Source organism: Symphalangus syndactylus, chromosome 3, assembly GCF_028878055.3.
Source record: "Symphalangus syndactylus isolate Jambi chromosome 3, NHGRI_mSymSyn1-v2.1_pri, whole genome shotgun sequence".
In the NCBI taxonomy this organism is placed as follows: domain Eukaryota; kingdom Metazoa; phylum Chordata; class Mammalia; order Primates; family Hylobatidae; genus Symphalangus; species Symphalangus syndactylus.
Window position 1 is genome coordinate 137,520,095 of NC_072425.2, and position 12,578 is coordinate 137,532,672.

Below are 12,578 nucleotides of genomic sequence, written 5' to 3' on the forward strand. Positions count from 1 at the left end.
AATCTTAAAAAAGCAGCATCACCATTTCATAGATGAGGAAACTGAGGCCAAATAAATAAATGAATATTGTGGAAATCCAAGTGAGAAATGATAAAGTCCAAGCTAGGCTATCTTCTGAATACATAACACACAGGTTTAATTTCTACAAGTGTCTGTTTGAGGCTAAAGATGTGTTGCTTTTAGCTTATGGATTTCCATGTTTGTTTCGATTGTATTGTAAGTATGGAGGAACCAGTCTGCTTTTGTTGTTGTTGTTGTTTTAACGGTACTTTGAGTTGCTGTTTTACATTTTATCTTTTGAATCAGTGCTTTTAACTTTTTTCATTGTCTTCTCATTTTTATAAAATAATTTCCTGGTGGTGTTTGTGAAAGTTCCCTGCTTTTGCTTACCTTGGAGAAGGCTTTAAAGAATGCCCTGATACCCAGTTCTCACAAGAGAAGCAACTTGGTAACAAATCATCATCTAAAATTCAGAGCATCTATCATTTTGATTTTCAGCTTGTGAGTGATATTTTGAAAAATTATTTTGGAAAATTTTTAAAAGTAAAGACTAACATAATCCTCCTCAGGTCCCTGAGTACCTAGTCTCAGCAGTTTTGCTTGTACCCCCTATTCCTCACATCCTCCAAACACCAGATTAAAGTAAATCCAAGGCATTAGTTTATTAATATGTCTCTCTCTAAGAGATAAGAAGTTTTTAAAATATAGCTATAATATTATCAAATCCTAAGAATTAGTATTTTCTCAATACACAATTTTATTACCTTGTTTTATAATGATCTTTTTACAGTTTATTTGATTCAGGATCCAGTCAAGGCTTTCATATTGCCATTGGTTGATAAGCCATTTTAAGTCTTTATAATTTATAATAGTTTCCTTCTTTTTTTTCCTTGGCCTTTTGTTGTTGTTGTTGTTGTTGTTAAAGAAATTGGGTCATATGTTCAGTAAAACAATCCATTTTCTAATTATATTTTCATGGTGTCATATGACATGTTCCTTTATCTAGATTTTCTTAAAACTCCTAGTTAAATCTACAAGTCTTGATCACATTAGGTTTGATAGTTGTTATTTGGAATAATTCATAGGTGATACTGTGTACATCTCATTATATCACATCAGGATGTGAATGGCTGTCTTACTGTGGTTGTAAGCTTAAGGTGTTTAGGTGATGTCAGCATGATCTCCTTCATTATAACGTTCCCTATTAAGCTTTTTTTTTTTTTTTTTGAGATGGGGTCTCGCTCTGTCACGCAGGCTGGAGTGCAGTGACGCAATCTCAGCTCACTGCAACCTCCGCCTCTTGGGTTCACGCCATTCTCCTGCCTCAGCCTCCCAGGTAGCTGGGACTACAAGTGTCAGCCACCACGCCTGGCTAATTTTTTTTTGTATTTTTAGTAGAGACAGGGTTTCACCATGTTAGCCAGGATGGTCTCGATCTCCTGACCGCATGATCCACCCGCCTCGGCCTCCCAAAGTGCTGGGATTACAGGTGTGATCCACCACGCCTGGCCCCCAAGCTTTTATGAAATGTTTTCACATGCCATTCATGATCAAAATGCCTAGATCCATAGTTTAATTCAGCGTTTCAAAAGGATATTATTATAATTTTGTCATTATTTCTGTATTTATTACATTGAGTTATGTTACAAGAAATGATTTCCCTTACTAGCTAATAGGTTACCCTAAAATACAGCTTATGCAGAAAATGTAGCGTAAATACTTCTCTTGATTCTTTTCAGAAGAGTCTTTTCAGGAGAGATGATACTCTTACAAACTCCAAAGGTGACAAGTGAGAAGGGTATATGTGTGTAATATTTTGAACTCATAGATTTCAGTATGAGTTACTCTTTTCCTTTCTTGGTGGGAGCATCCTCAAATTTTCTCCTGTGTTCTTTTGACATGCCCCTCTAATATCTTTGATAGCTTTCTTGCTTTTTGTGACAGAATTATTCTAATCTTTTATATATCTTGTCCCAAGACCTGAAAGTCATTCATTTCTCCAAGGTGGGACATACATTTGAAACTGCTATTTTCTCTTGGTAACAGAAATATCTTGTGATACCACCAAGATATCTTGGTATATGCATAGGTAAAATGTATCTTCCCTATTGGCACTCGTTAGGTCTCTGGTTCCTCATTTTTGTTGCTCTGAAGAATGTCTCCCATTGCTTTGGGGGTGTTCCTCATCTCCACAGAGTGAGTTTCTGCATCTCATATAGTTTATATTTTATACAGTCATTTCGCAGTATTTGTGGACAGCATCTGTGGATTCAGCCAACCATGGATCAAAATATTCAGGAGTAGAAATGCATCTGTACTGAATATGCACAGACTTTTTTCCTAGTCATTATCCCCTAGACAATACAGTATAACAACTATTTATACAGCATTTATACTGTATTAGGTATTGTAAGTAATCTAGAGATGATTTAAAATATATAGAAGATTTGCATTTGCAAATACTATACCATTTTATATCAGGGACTTGAGCATCCATTCCCCGTCAAACACTGAAGAACAATTGTATTAGGTATTATATAATACCATATAAATGTATTAAAATCCACCTTTCACATGAAGGGAGTAACAGAATAGTAGAAGTTTAATTGTTCTCATAAGTAGGGCAAAATGCTTTTAACTTGGATAGAAAGGATAGTTTGAGAAGGTAAGGATTAAGGAATATAAATAAAGAGAGTTTGATTTTGACATAATGAGTTTGAGGTATGCAATATATCTAGTTATTTGGTAGAAAAGTAACCTCCAGGCCTGGAGATTAGGTGAAACTGTTTCGTTGATTCTGTATTGTTTATCAACATAAAATTGAAAAGGTGAGAGAATAAGTGACTTGCCAAAGTAAGGAAAAAGTAGCAGAACCAAGTTTTTTATGAAAGATATTTAGTAGTTGTAAATACAAATATGAAATTCAGAACAATTTTTTTCACACTTTTTTCCCTCATCTCCTTTTGGTGTGCCTATTGAAATGAACTGAAGATCTTGTTTTTTTCATTAGAGTCCCAAGAGTGGCCCAAAAGAAAGGATTTATCTAGAGGAAAACCCAGAGAAAAGTGAAACAATTCAGGACACTGTGAGTATGAAATCCATGCAATGATAGTGCTGTCTTTGGCTTTCCTTATACTTAAAGTATGGTATAGACACATCTGATGTTTACGTATTTTATTTTTTATTTTTTGGAAAAAAAATTAAAATTTATTAAAGAAGCTTAATAAAGATTTGAATTAAGTCAAGAGATATTCCATGGTTTGTAAGTATTCTTAGGTTCCTTAGTATTTGTCGTGGTGGTAACATAAAATGTACTAGTTTAACCATTTTTAAGTGTACAGTGGCATTAAGTATATTCACATTGTTGTGCGACCATCACTGCCAACCATCTTCTCCAACTGCAACTCGGTACCCAGTAAACGCTAAGTCTACATTTCCCCCTTCCTCCTAGCCCCTGGCAGCCACCATTCTACTTTCTGTCTCTATGAGTTTGACTACTTTAGATACTCATGTAAAAAGAATGATACAACATGTATCCGTTCATGACTGGCTTCTCTCACTTAGCATATGTCTTCAGCTTTCATCCATGTTGTAGCATGTGTCAGAATTTCTCTCCTTTTTGAGACCAAATAATATTCCATGGCATGTATATACACCACATTTTGTTTATCTGTCCGTTTATCAGTGGGTACTTAGATTGCTTCCACTTTTTGCTATTGTGAATATGCTGCCTTGCCTTCAGTTTTTGCGGGTGTTCATCAAGAAGTAGAATTGTTCAATCTTACATATTCTTAATTGCATGCTTTTAAGCGTCTGATTTTATTTTCTAATTAGATTTATTTACAGTTTTGTAGTAAAAGATACAACAGCATTTTGTAATGTTTTTATTGTCAGCAACATAAAGACTATCGAAAAATCAGAGACATCAAATCAGTTATAAAATCAAATTGTCTGACTACTGCTCTAAACTAATTTATGTTGTTTCACCTAATTTCTTTTTTTAAATTTTTAAATTTTTTCTTTTTTTAGAGACGGAGTTTCGCCATGTTGGCCAGGCTGTTCTCAAACTCCTGACCTCAGGTGATCCACCTGCCTCAGCCTCCCAAAGTGCTGGGATTATAGGCATGAGCCACAGTACCCGGCCGGTTTCACCTGATTTCTTTTTTTTTGGAATATTAAAGACTTGAGGTTAAAGAAAATAATAAGAGTTGTTAAAAGGCAGAATTGTGTTTAGGAGACTCAATATGTAGTATTGCAACACTAGGAGGAAAAACTACAGGTACATATTATTCACTCAGTTTAAAACTTGTGGATCTGTTTATACAACTTCAGCTATAACTGCTGTGCAAATGACTCTCAAATCATAGGCCCACCCTTCTTTGCTGAACTCCATCCAGATCTTGCAATGTTAAACTGCTGTCAGATTTAAGCCAAACTCATTTTTTTCCTATTTCTTCCAAAATTTTTATTCCCCAATCCTATATGATCTTTAATTTTAGTACGTATGGTCTTCAGACATCCTGTATGTATGTATGTATTTATGTATGTATATATGTATGAATGAGACAGGGTCTTACTCTGTGTATGTATATATGTATGAATATATTTGTGTATGTATATATGTATGAATGAGACAGGGTCTTACTCTGTCGCCCAAGCTGCAGTACAGAGGTTAACTGTAACCTGGAACTCCTGGGCTCAAACTATGTACCCACTTTAGCCTCCCAAGTAGCTAAGACTATAGACATACGCCACCACGCCTGGCTAATTTATTTTGTTTTTTTTTTAGAGATGGGTCTCCTTGTTTTTCCCAGGCTGGTTTCAAACTCCTGGCCTCAAGTGATCCTCCCTCCTTGACCTCCCAAAGTGCTGCGATTACAGGCCTGAGCTACCGTGCCCAGCACCCATGTTTATTATTTTATATATTAATGCCTCTGTACTGCCGTTTTTGTGCTGAATCCAACTTTGTGAGTTGACAAATGGAGGAGCTATTGCATGGGGAACTATCTGACAACCTACAATTTATTCTTAGAATTTTGTTATCTTTGTTTCTATAGCAGTGTTTGTGAGATTACTTGATGATTTTATAGCATTATATCAGTGATTTTTCAACCAAGAGTGATTATGCCTCCGTGGACATTTGACAAATGTCTGGAAACGTTTTTGATGTCTAGGACTGGGAGGCTGCAGCTGGCATCTGGTGGATGCATAGAGGTCAGGGATGCTGCTAAATGTCTTAGAATGCACGGGCTAGCCCCTACAGCAAAGAACTCTCTGGCCCAAAGTGTCAACAGTGCCACAGTTGAGAAACCCTGCATTATACATTTATGAAAATTAATTAAAAATGAAAAAATAGAGTTCGATGATAGCCTTCAATTATGTATCATTAATGGAAATCTTGGGTTAGTACTTCTCAGGTATATTAACCTCTCTGCTAACTTTGCCTTATCATTTCTGCTCTTATTTTTCCTTTGTTCTATTGCCTTCATTCACTTTTTCTTTAATTTTTTAATTGTAACCATTTATGTAAGCCAACTTTATTTTTTTCTGTAAGAAGTTCTAAGTATGTATGAATCAATAAAAGAATGTACAGAAGTGTACAGAAAGTGTTAAGAGTCAGACAACCAAGTGTATAGTGAGCAAAAGATATTTACTGTTTCCAAGGGGAATGTTTTTTTCCCCCCCTAAAAAAACTTGTTGTTGTGGTCTTTTTCTCTGCTGAAGTGGTTCATGGCCTTGAAAATTTGTGAACCCCTACTTTGAAAATAAAGTACTTCAAAGGAAATAAACAAAAAGAAATCTCACCATTTAAGTGAGCCATGTCTTTTTGATGGGTTGGCTTTATTCTTTTTCTAAATTTGACCACCAGATAATTTTTCTGTTTCTTTTCCCTGAATGTTGCCAGGACACTCAATCACTTGTCGGAAGTCCCTCAACCCGTATAGCACCTCATATTATTGGAGCAGAAGATGATGATTTTGGTACTGAACATGAACAGGTGATGACTTTTTTCTTTCTAAAAAATAAATTATTACTTTTCTGCAATGTCTGATTTGTTGCAAAAATGAGCACTTTCTGGAGATTAAGATAACATTTGTAAGGATTTGAAGCTAAACCTTAGAACTAATAGCTCCTTGGGTTAATTGCTTATTTTAGCTTTGACCAACAGAAACGACTTTGCTTTTAAAGCCAGTGAGAGGTCATTGATTTATATTTAAGTACTTCATTTTATTGGGGTTGAGTGTGTTTCTTAAGATAGTATTTTTTAAAAAAATTTCAAATCCCAGTTCATTGGTGCTATAAAGGAATATGATTAGCTAGATTCTTGTCCTTGTATCCTGTGATCTTGCTAAATTCACTTACTATTTCTTGGTGCTTTTAAAAATAAGTCTTTTGGAGTTTTCTACATAGATAAATATGTTGTCTATAGTTTTTATTTCCTTATTTTCAAGCTGTTTATCTTTTATTTCTTGTTCTTGCCTTTATTGCACCGGCTAGGACTTCCAGTATGAGGTTGAATCAGAGTGACAAGACATGCTTGCCTTATTCCTGATATTAGGGAGAAAACACTCAGTCTTTCATCATTAAGTATGATGTTAGCTATAAGTATTTTTTAGAGGCTCTTTATAAGGTTAAGCGTTATTAGGTTAAGGAATACTCCTGGTTTGCTGAGAGTTTTTATCATCACTGGATGTTGAATTTTGTTGATTGAGATTATTATGTGGTTTTTCTGATTGTCTATTAATATGGTAAGTTATGCTGATTGATATTAGAATATTAAACTAGTCTCGCATTCCTGGAATGAACCCCAGTTGGTCATGATGTGTTATGCCTTTTATATATTGTCGGTTTCAATTTGCCATTATTTTACTGAGGATTTTTTACATCTTTGTTGATGAGGGATATTGGTGTGTAGTTTTTCTTTTTGTAATACCTTTGTCTGGTTTGATAGTTGGGGGTAATGCTGGTCTTTAGAATGATTTGGGAATATGAAAATTGTGATGCTAGTTTACATTATTATTGTTTTCTGTGTTCAGTATATTTAGGGATTATACAAATATTCTAGGATTTGTCTTCCTTAAAATCATACAACTTCATTTCCCACCATTTCTGCAATTAGCCCAGAAGAAAAGGATAAACAGCTATTTTATGATTGGGCAAAAAGCCTTCCACTGCATTTCTAGAAATGTTGTTAGACTGTTTTTTACCTACTGATTTGTATGCATCTGAGCTACTTGATAATCATCTCCTAAATTCCCGTTCTCCCAAAGTGGTCTTTCTTCTAACCTATCCCCAAGAGGTGGTTAATGTTCAGAGATTCCATAGCTTCTGTTGCTAATAAATTTTAGTGAAATTTTTTATAGGGAGATCAAAGTGAAATTTGGATAACTATGTTCAGTTGAGCCTACTTTGCATTTAGTATTTGTATGTTGGAGTTACTGATGCATAATCATTTCTTCCTCTAGATCAATGGACAGTGCAGCTGTTTCCAGAGCATTGAATTACTAAAATCTCGCCCGGCTCATTTGGCTGTTTTCTTACACCATGTAGTTTCACAATTTGACCCTGCAACTTTGGTAATATATTTTACAATCTAGCAGATTCAGAGTTCTTCTGTTGATTCATATGCCATAGAACTTTTCCTATCTATACGATGAGTGGGCAGACTTCTTTCAGTTTTCCATATAAAGACAGATATGAAAGATAATTGAAACATTATTTTTAAAGACTTGTTTATATAGTAATAACTACATTGTTAATGGTGACCTACCTGTTCCAGACATTCCTACTTAATGATGAACTAGCAAATTACATTTTCCATGGTTCCTCATTGTCTTTTTCATTCCTTTCTCCACTACAGCTCTGTTACCTCTATTCAGACCTGTATAAACATACCAATTCCAAAGAAACTCGTCGCATCTTCCTTGAGTTTCATCAGTTCTTTCTAGATCGATCAGCAGTAAGTTGCCAAGTTAATGTTGTAATCTTTGCCTTAGTACATGGAATTATTGTCCTCCTGCTTCCAATCTTCCCTCCCATGTTTTTGGATTTTATCGTGCTTTCTCACACATGTATTATATTTCAATTATTGATTACTCTAGACTTTTTTTTTTTATCATTTCTAAATTAGTTTAGGCACATGAATTCTCACAGTAGGTTTTAGGGGATTTTATATATACACACACACACACACACACACACACACATATATTTGTGTTTTTTGCATGTGCATAATTAGAGTGAGGAAATGAAAAAGGGAATACATATGATATTATATATATATTAAGACCCAAGGAATAATACTTGAATAACTGAACTCTGGGTGGCCTCTTTGAAGTTTGGAGGCATAATTTTAACTAAAAAGTGGCAGAAAAGATTTCACTTACACTGAAATAAATGATAATGTTATATTTTGTCATTAAAAGTGTTAATAAGGTTTTTAAAGTAGTAAGTTTTATTATTAGTCTTGTTATGGGTAAATAGCACCTAGCCCTTAATGCATCCTGGATAATCATACCACAGGTCCCTAGTCCTTTCACATTTGCAGTTCCCTTAGATGACTGCTTCATGCTTTTTCCCTCCTAAAACCCCCATCACTTCCTTTCCTAGTCCTTTCTCAGCTGATAACCTTGACCTTGTTGTTTCTCTGAGAAATTTAAAGTATATAGAAGGAACTTCTACCAGGTGTATCATCTGCCTCCATTATACCATACCATGTACTCTACTCTTTCTCCTGATGCTATGGAGTGACTGTCCATCTTTTTTTTTTTTTTTTTTTTTTTTTTTTTTTTTTTTTTTTTTGAGACAGAGTCTTGCTCTGTTGCCCAGGCTGTAGTACAGTGGCACAATTGCACCTCACTGGAACCTCTGCCTCCTGGGCTCAAGTGATCCTCCTGCCTCAGCCTCCCAAGTAGCTGGGACTACAGGTGCACACCATCACGCCTGGCTAATTTTTATATTTTGTAGAGTTGGGGTTTCGCCATGTTGCCCAGGCTGGTCTTGAACTCCTAGGCTCAAGCAATCTGCCTGCTTCATCCTCTCAAAGTGCTGCAATTACAGGCATGAGCCACCGCACCTGGCCTCGATTGTCCATCTTTTATCCAAGGCCAGCTCTGCTCCAGTTTACAGTGTATTTCCTTATACCTACTCAAAGACCTTACTCTAACAATTATCCTCCCTTCTCCTGCATCATCGGTTTTATATTTTCTACAGATAATCATCACATTAGTGTGCAAACATTGTTATTTTCCCTTTCTAAAAACAAACACACATTTTGGCTCTACTTCTCCCTCCAACTCCTGCCCCATTTTCTTTGTATGCCTTTACAAAATTGTCTAGACACTTTCACATTCAATTACCAACTCAGTGACTTTCCTAACCAACCTACTTAAAATCTCAACCCTTTCACTTTGTCACTTTTTCTGTTATTTTTGTCCATAGAACTTTTATTTAGTTGGTTTGTTTATACAGTCAGTCTTCCATACCTGCAGCTTCCATAGATTCAACCAACCATAGTTGAAAATGTTCAAGGAAAAAAACAAAAGCCAATACCACAATAAAAAAATGAAACAGTTTTTTAAAAATGTAGTATAACAACTATTTGCATAGCGTTTACATTGTATTAGGTATTATAAGTAATCTAGAGATTTAAAGTATACAGCAAGATGTTCATAGTTTATATGCAAATACAATGCCATTTTGTGTAAGGGACTTGAGAGTTCACTGATTTTAGTATCCATGGGGATTCCTAGAACCAATACCCCATGTGGATATCAAGGGATGACTATATTCCTACTCTCCTACCCTGAATATAAGTTTTATTAGGCCAGATATTTTTGTTCTGTTTGTTCACTGCTGTGTCCCTAAACTGAACAGTTCCTGGGACATAGTGGGGTCACTTAGGTATGTGTTAAATGAATTAGGGTTCTGATCCTACTCCCATTGTTTAAAATATTGTGTTATTTTTATTAAAATAATTTACTTTCCTAAAAAAATGACAATATATTGAAGCATGTTTGAATTTTGCATTTCTTAAGAGGGCACCAAGCTAAGTCAAAACTTTATATTTTGCTACACATGATCTATAAATCAATATTAAAGTATAAGAAGAATCCTTACACTTTGATTGATTAATTTGCTAATTATACTTTTATGCTACAGCTCACATTTATTTCATATAAACACCATCATACACAAATGAGCTTTTATTACTTTTTTGCACTTGAGCTAGAAGTCCTTTTAAGAAAGTTGATTTGAGCTACTGCCTGTCAAAGAGAAAGTTTTAAAATCCATTTCACTTTTCTTCAAATGAATATAAAGAGATCTTACAATTTTTAGCAGTGACTTATTTTCAAATTTAAAAGTTCAGATCTTATAGGACTTGTTTAAATTCTGAAATTATATGACTTAAATAGGTATACAATACAAAATAAGCAGGAAGAGGTTAAGATATTTTCTCTTAATGCAAAATAATAAAGTTTTCCCCTCCGTTAGTTTGGGGGTGGGGGAAAACAACAGTCTGGTAATTATTATGCAAGTATTATGGGGAAAATCCTAGCTAGGAATAAGTAAATTCTAAGACAGTCACCTTATTTGGTTCAGTAGCAAGAACTGTAGATGGTTACTGGAGATTTAAAACTCCAAAAACTCAACATTGACATTCAATATTTTCTCACTGGGAGTGTGACATAGTGAGGGTTCTTAAACTTTACATAGGAAAATGATTAGGAATATTATTAGTCTTCGGAATGAGCATCTCAAATATAGGAAAGAAAAATCATGGCTATATGTGAGTACATTTTTCATATGATAATATACACATAATTTAGGTTTTATCTATATTGATCTAAATGACATATAACTGATTATATTGACCAATGATTCCAGGAAGCCAAAGCCAGTATATTCATTAGGGTAAGTCTGTCACAGAAGCATTCAGTCATCTAGCTAAACAACTGTAGACATTTCCTTTATAGCATGATCCTCGGGAAAAGGGCTTATTTTCAAGTTTAAATAATAGAATGTTCTGGAGCTGTGAAATGTGAACGAATAAATGAGCTTGTACTTGATTATGCTTGTAGAGTGGGTATCCAAGTTGTATCCCCTTACTTTACACAAGTACTTAGGTACATCTTGAAATATCTTTAGTGCTGTTATACCTTTTGTTTGCATTTCATTTTAGCACCTGAAAGTTTCTGTTCCTGATGAAATGTCTGCAGATCTAGGTAAGCTTGGAGCACTAACATCCTGGAGAATTACATCTTAATAGATATGTAGCTCAGCTCATCTGTTCAGGTTTTATCTGTCACATGGTGACTAGTTGATCACCTGAATCACAAGAGAAAGAGAGTCTATAATACATTTAAAGAGTAAATGAAGCCGGGCGTAGTAGCTCACACCTGTAATCCCAGCACTTTGGAAGGCCAAGGTGGGTGGATTACCTGAGGTCAAGAGTTTGAGACCAGCCTCGCCAACATGGTGGAACCCTGTTTCTACTGAAAATACAAAAATGAGCTGGCATGATGGTGCATGCCTGTAATCCCAGCTACTTGGGAGGCTGAGGCAGGAGAATTGCTTGAACACAGGAGGCGGAGGTTGCAGTGAGCCGAGATTACGCCATTAACACTCCAGCTTGGGCGACAAGAGCAAAACTCTGTGTCAATAAAAATAATAATATGGCCAGGCGCAGTGGCTCACGCCTGTAATCCCAGCACTTTGGGATCCACCGAGGCGGGTGGATCACGAGGTCAGGAGATTGAGACCATCCTGGCTAACACAGTGAAAACCTATCTCTACTAAAAACCAAAAATTAGCCAGGTGTGGTGGCGGGTGCCTGTAGTCCCAGCTACTCAGGAGGCTGAGGCAAGAGAATGGCACAAACCCAGGAGGTGGAACTTGTAGTGAGCTGAGATTGTGCCACTGCACTCCAGCCTGGGCAGCAGAGCAAGACTCCGTCTCAAAATAATAATAATAATAATAATAATAATAATAATTAATAAAAGAGTAAATGAAATCAGAATTCTGGGATGAAATATATGAACTGCCCTGAAGAACTTGCCTCTGGCATATTCTAAGTTAAATTTGTAAGAAGTAGCATGGCTATGTTGCCAATTGTATGTTGCCCAGAACATACCTTTAGATAACATAATTCCTTTCATTTATGAAGAAAAGAGAAGACCTGAGCTAATTCCTGAGGATCTGCATCGCCACTATATCCAAACTATGCAAGAAAGAGTCCATCCAGAAGTTCAAAGGCACTTGGAAGATTTTCGGTAAGCTTAGTGGTGGATAGAATTTCATATGATGATCCTAAATTAATTTTTTTTTAGGTAAGAAAAAGTTGCACATTAAATACTTAGCTTAGCACTAGATAAACCATATGGTCTTATTGTTATTAAAACATAATGAACATCTGGAGCCAAAGGGTTAGAGTGGAACTGAGAGTCCAGACTCTCCATTCCAGGCACTTTCAGGATCTGAGCTCAGTGCTGTGTCTATGCTAAGTGTGTTCCTTTAAGATATTGTATGTATTCTTGGAGTCATTGCTTCTAGAATTTTTTCCTCTGGTATCCTAGATG

The 12,578-nt window shown here is 35.6% G+C and overlaps 1 protein-coding gene across 5 annotated transcripts in view; it reads left to right on the plus strand.

Annotated features, from left to right (window-relative positions):
* Window positions 1-12,578, plus strand: part of ARHGEF12 (Rho guanine nucleotide exchange factor 12) — a 154,032-nt gene that overhangs the window by 99,188 nt on the left and 42,266 nt on the right. For all 5 annotated transcript variants that reach the window (XM_055273488.2, XM_055273487.2, XM_055273490.2 and 2 more), the window contains 6 exons: window positions 3,011-3,085; window positions 5,906-5,998; window positions 7,467-7,577; window positions 7,862-7,960; window positions 11,183-11,225; window positions 12,167-12,272. In XM_055273488.2, coding sequence (XP_055129463.1) covers window positions 3,011-3,085; window positions 5,906-5,998; window positions 7,467-7,577; window positions 7,862-7,960; window positions 11,183-11,225; window positions 12,167-12,272 — 527 coding nt within the window. The remainder of the gene's footprint in view (window positions 1-3,010; window positions 3,086-5,905; window positions 5,999-7,466; window positions 7,578-7,861; window positions 7,961-11,182; window positions 11,226-12,166; window positions 12,273-12,578) is intronic.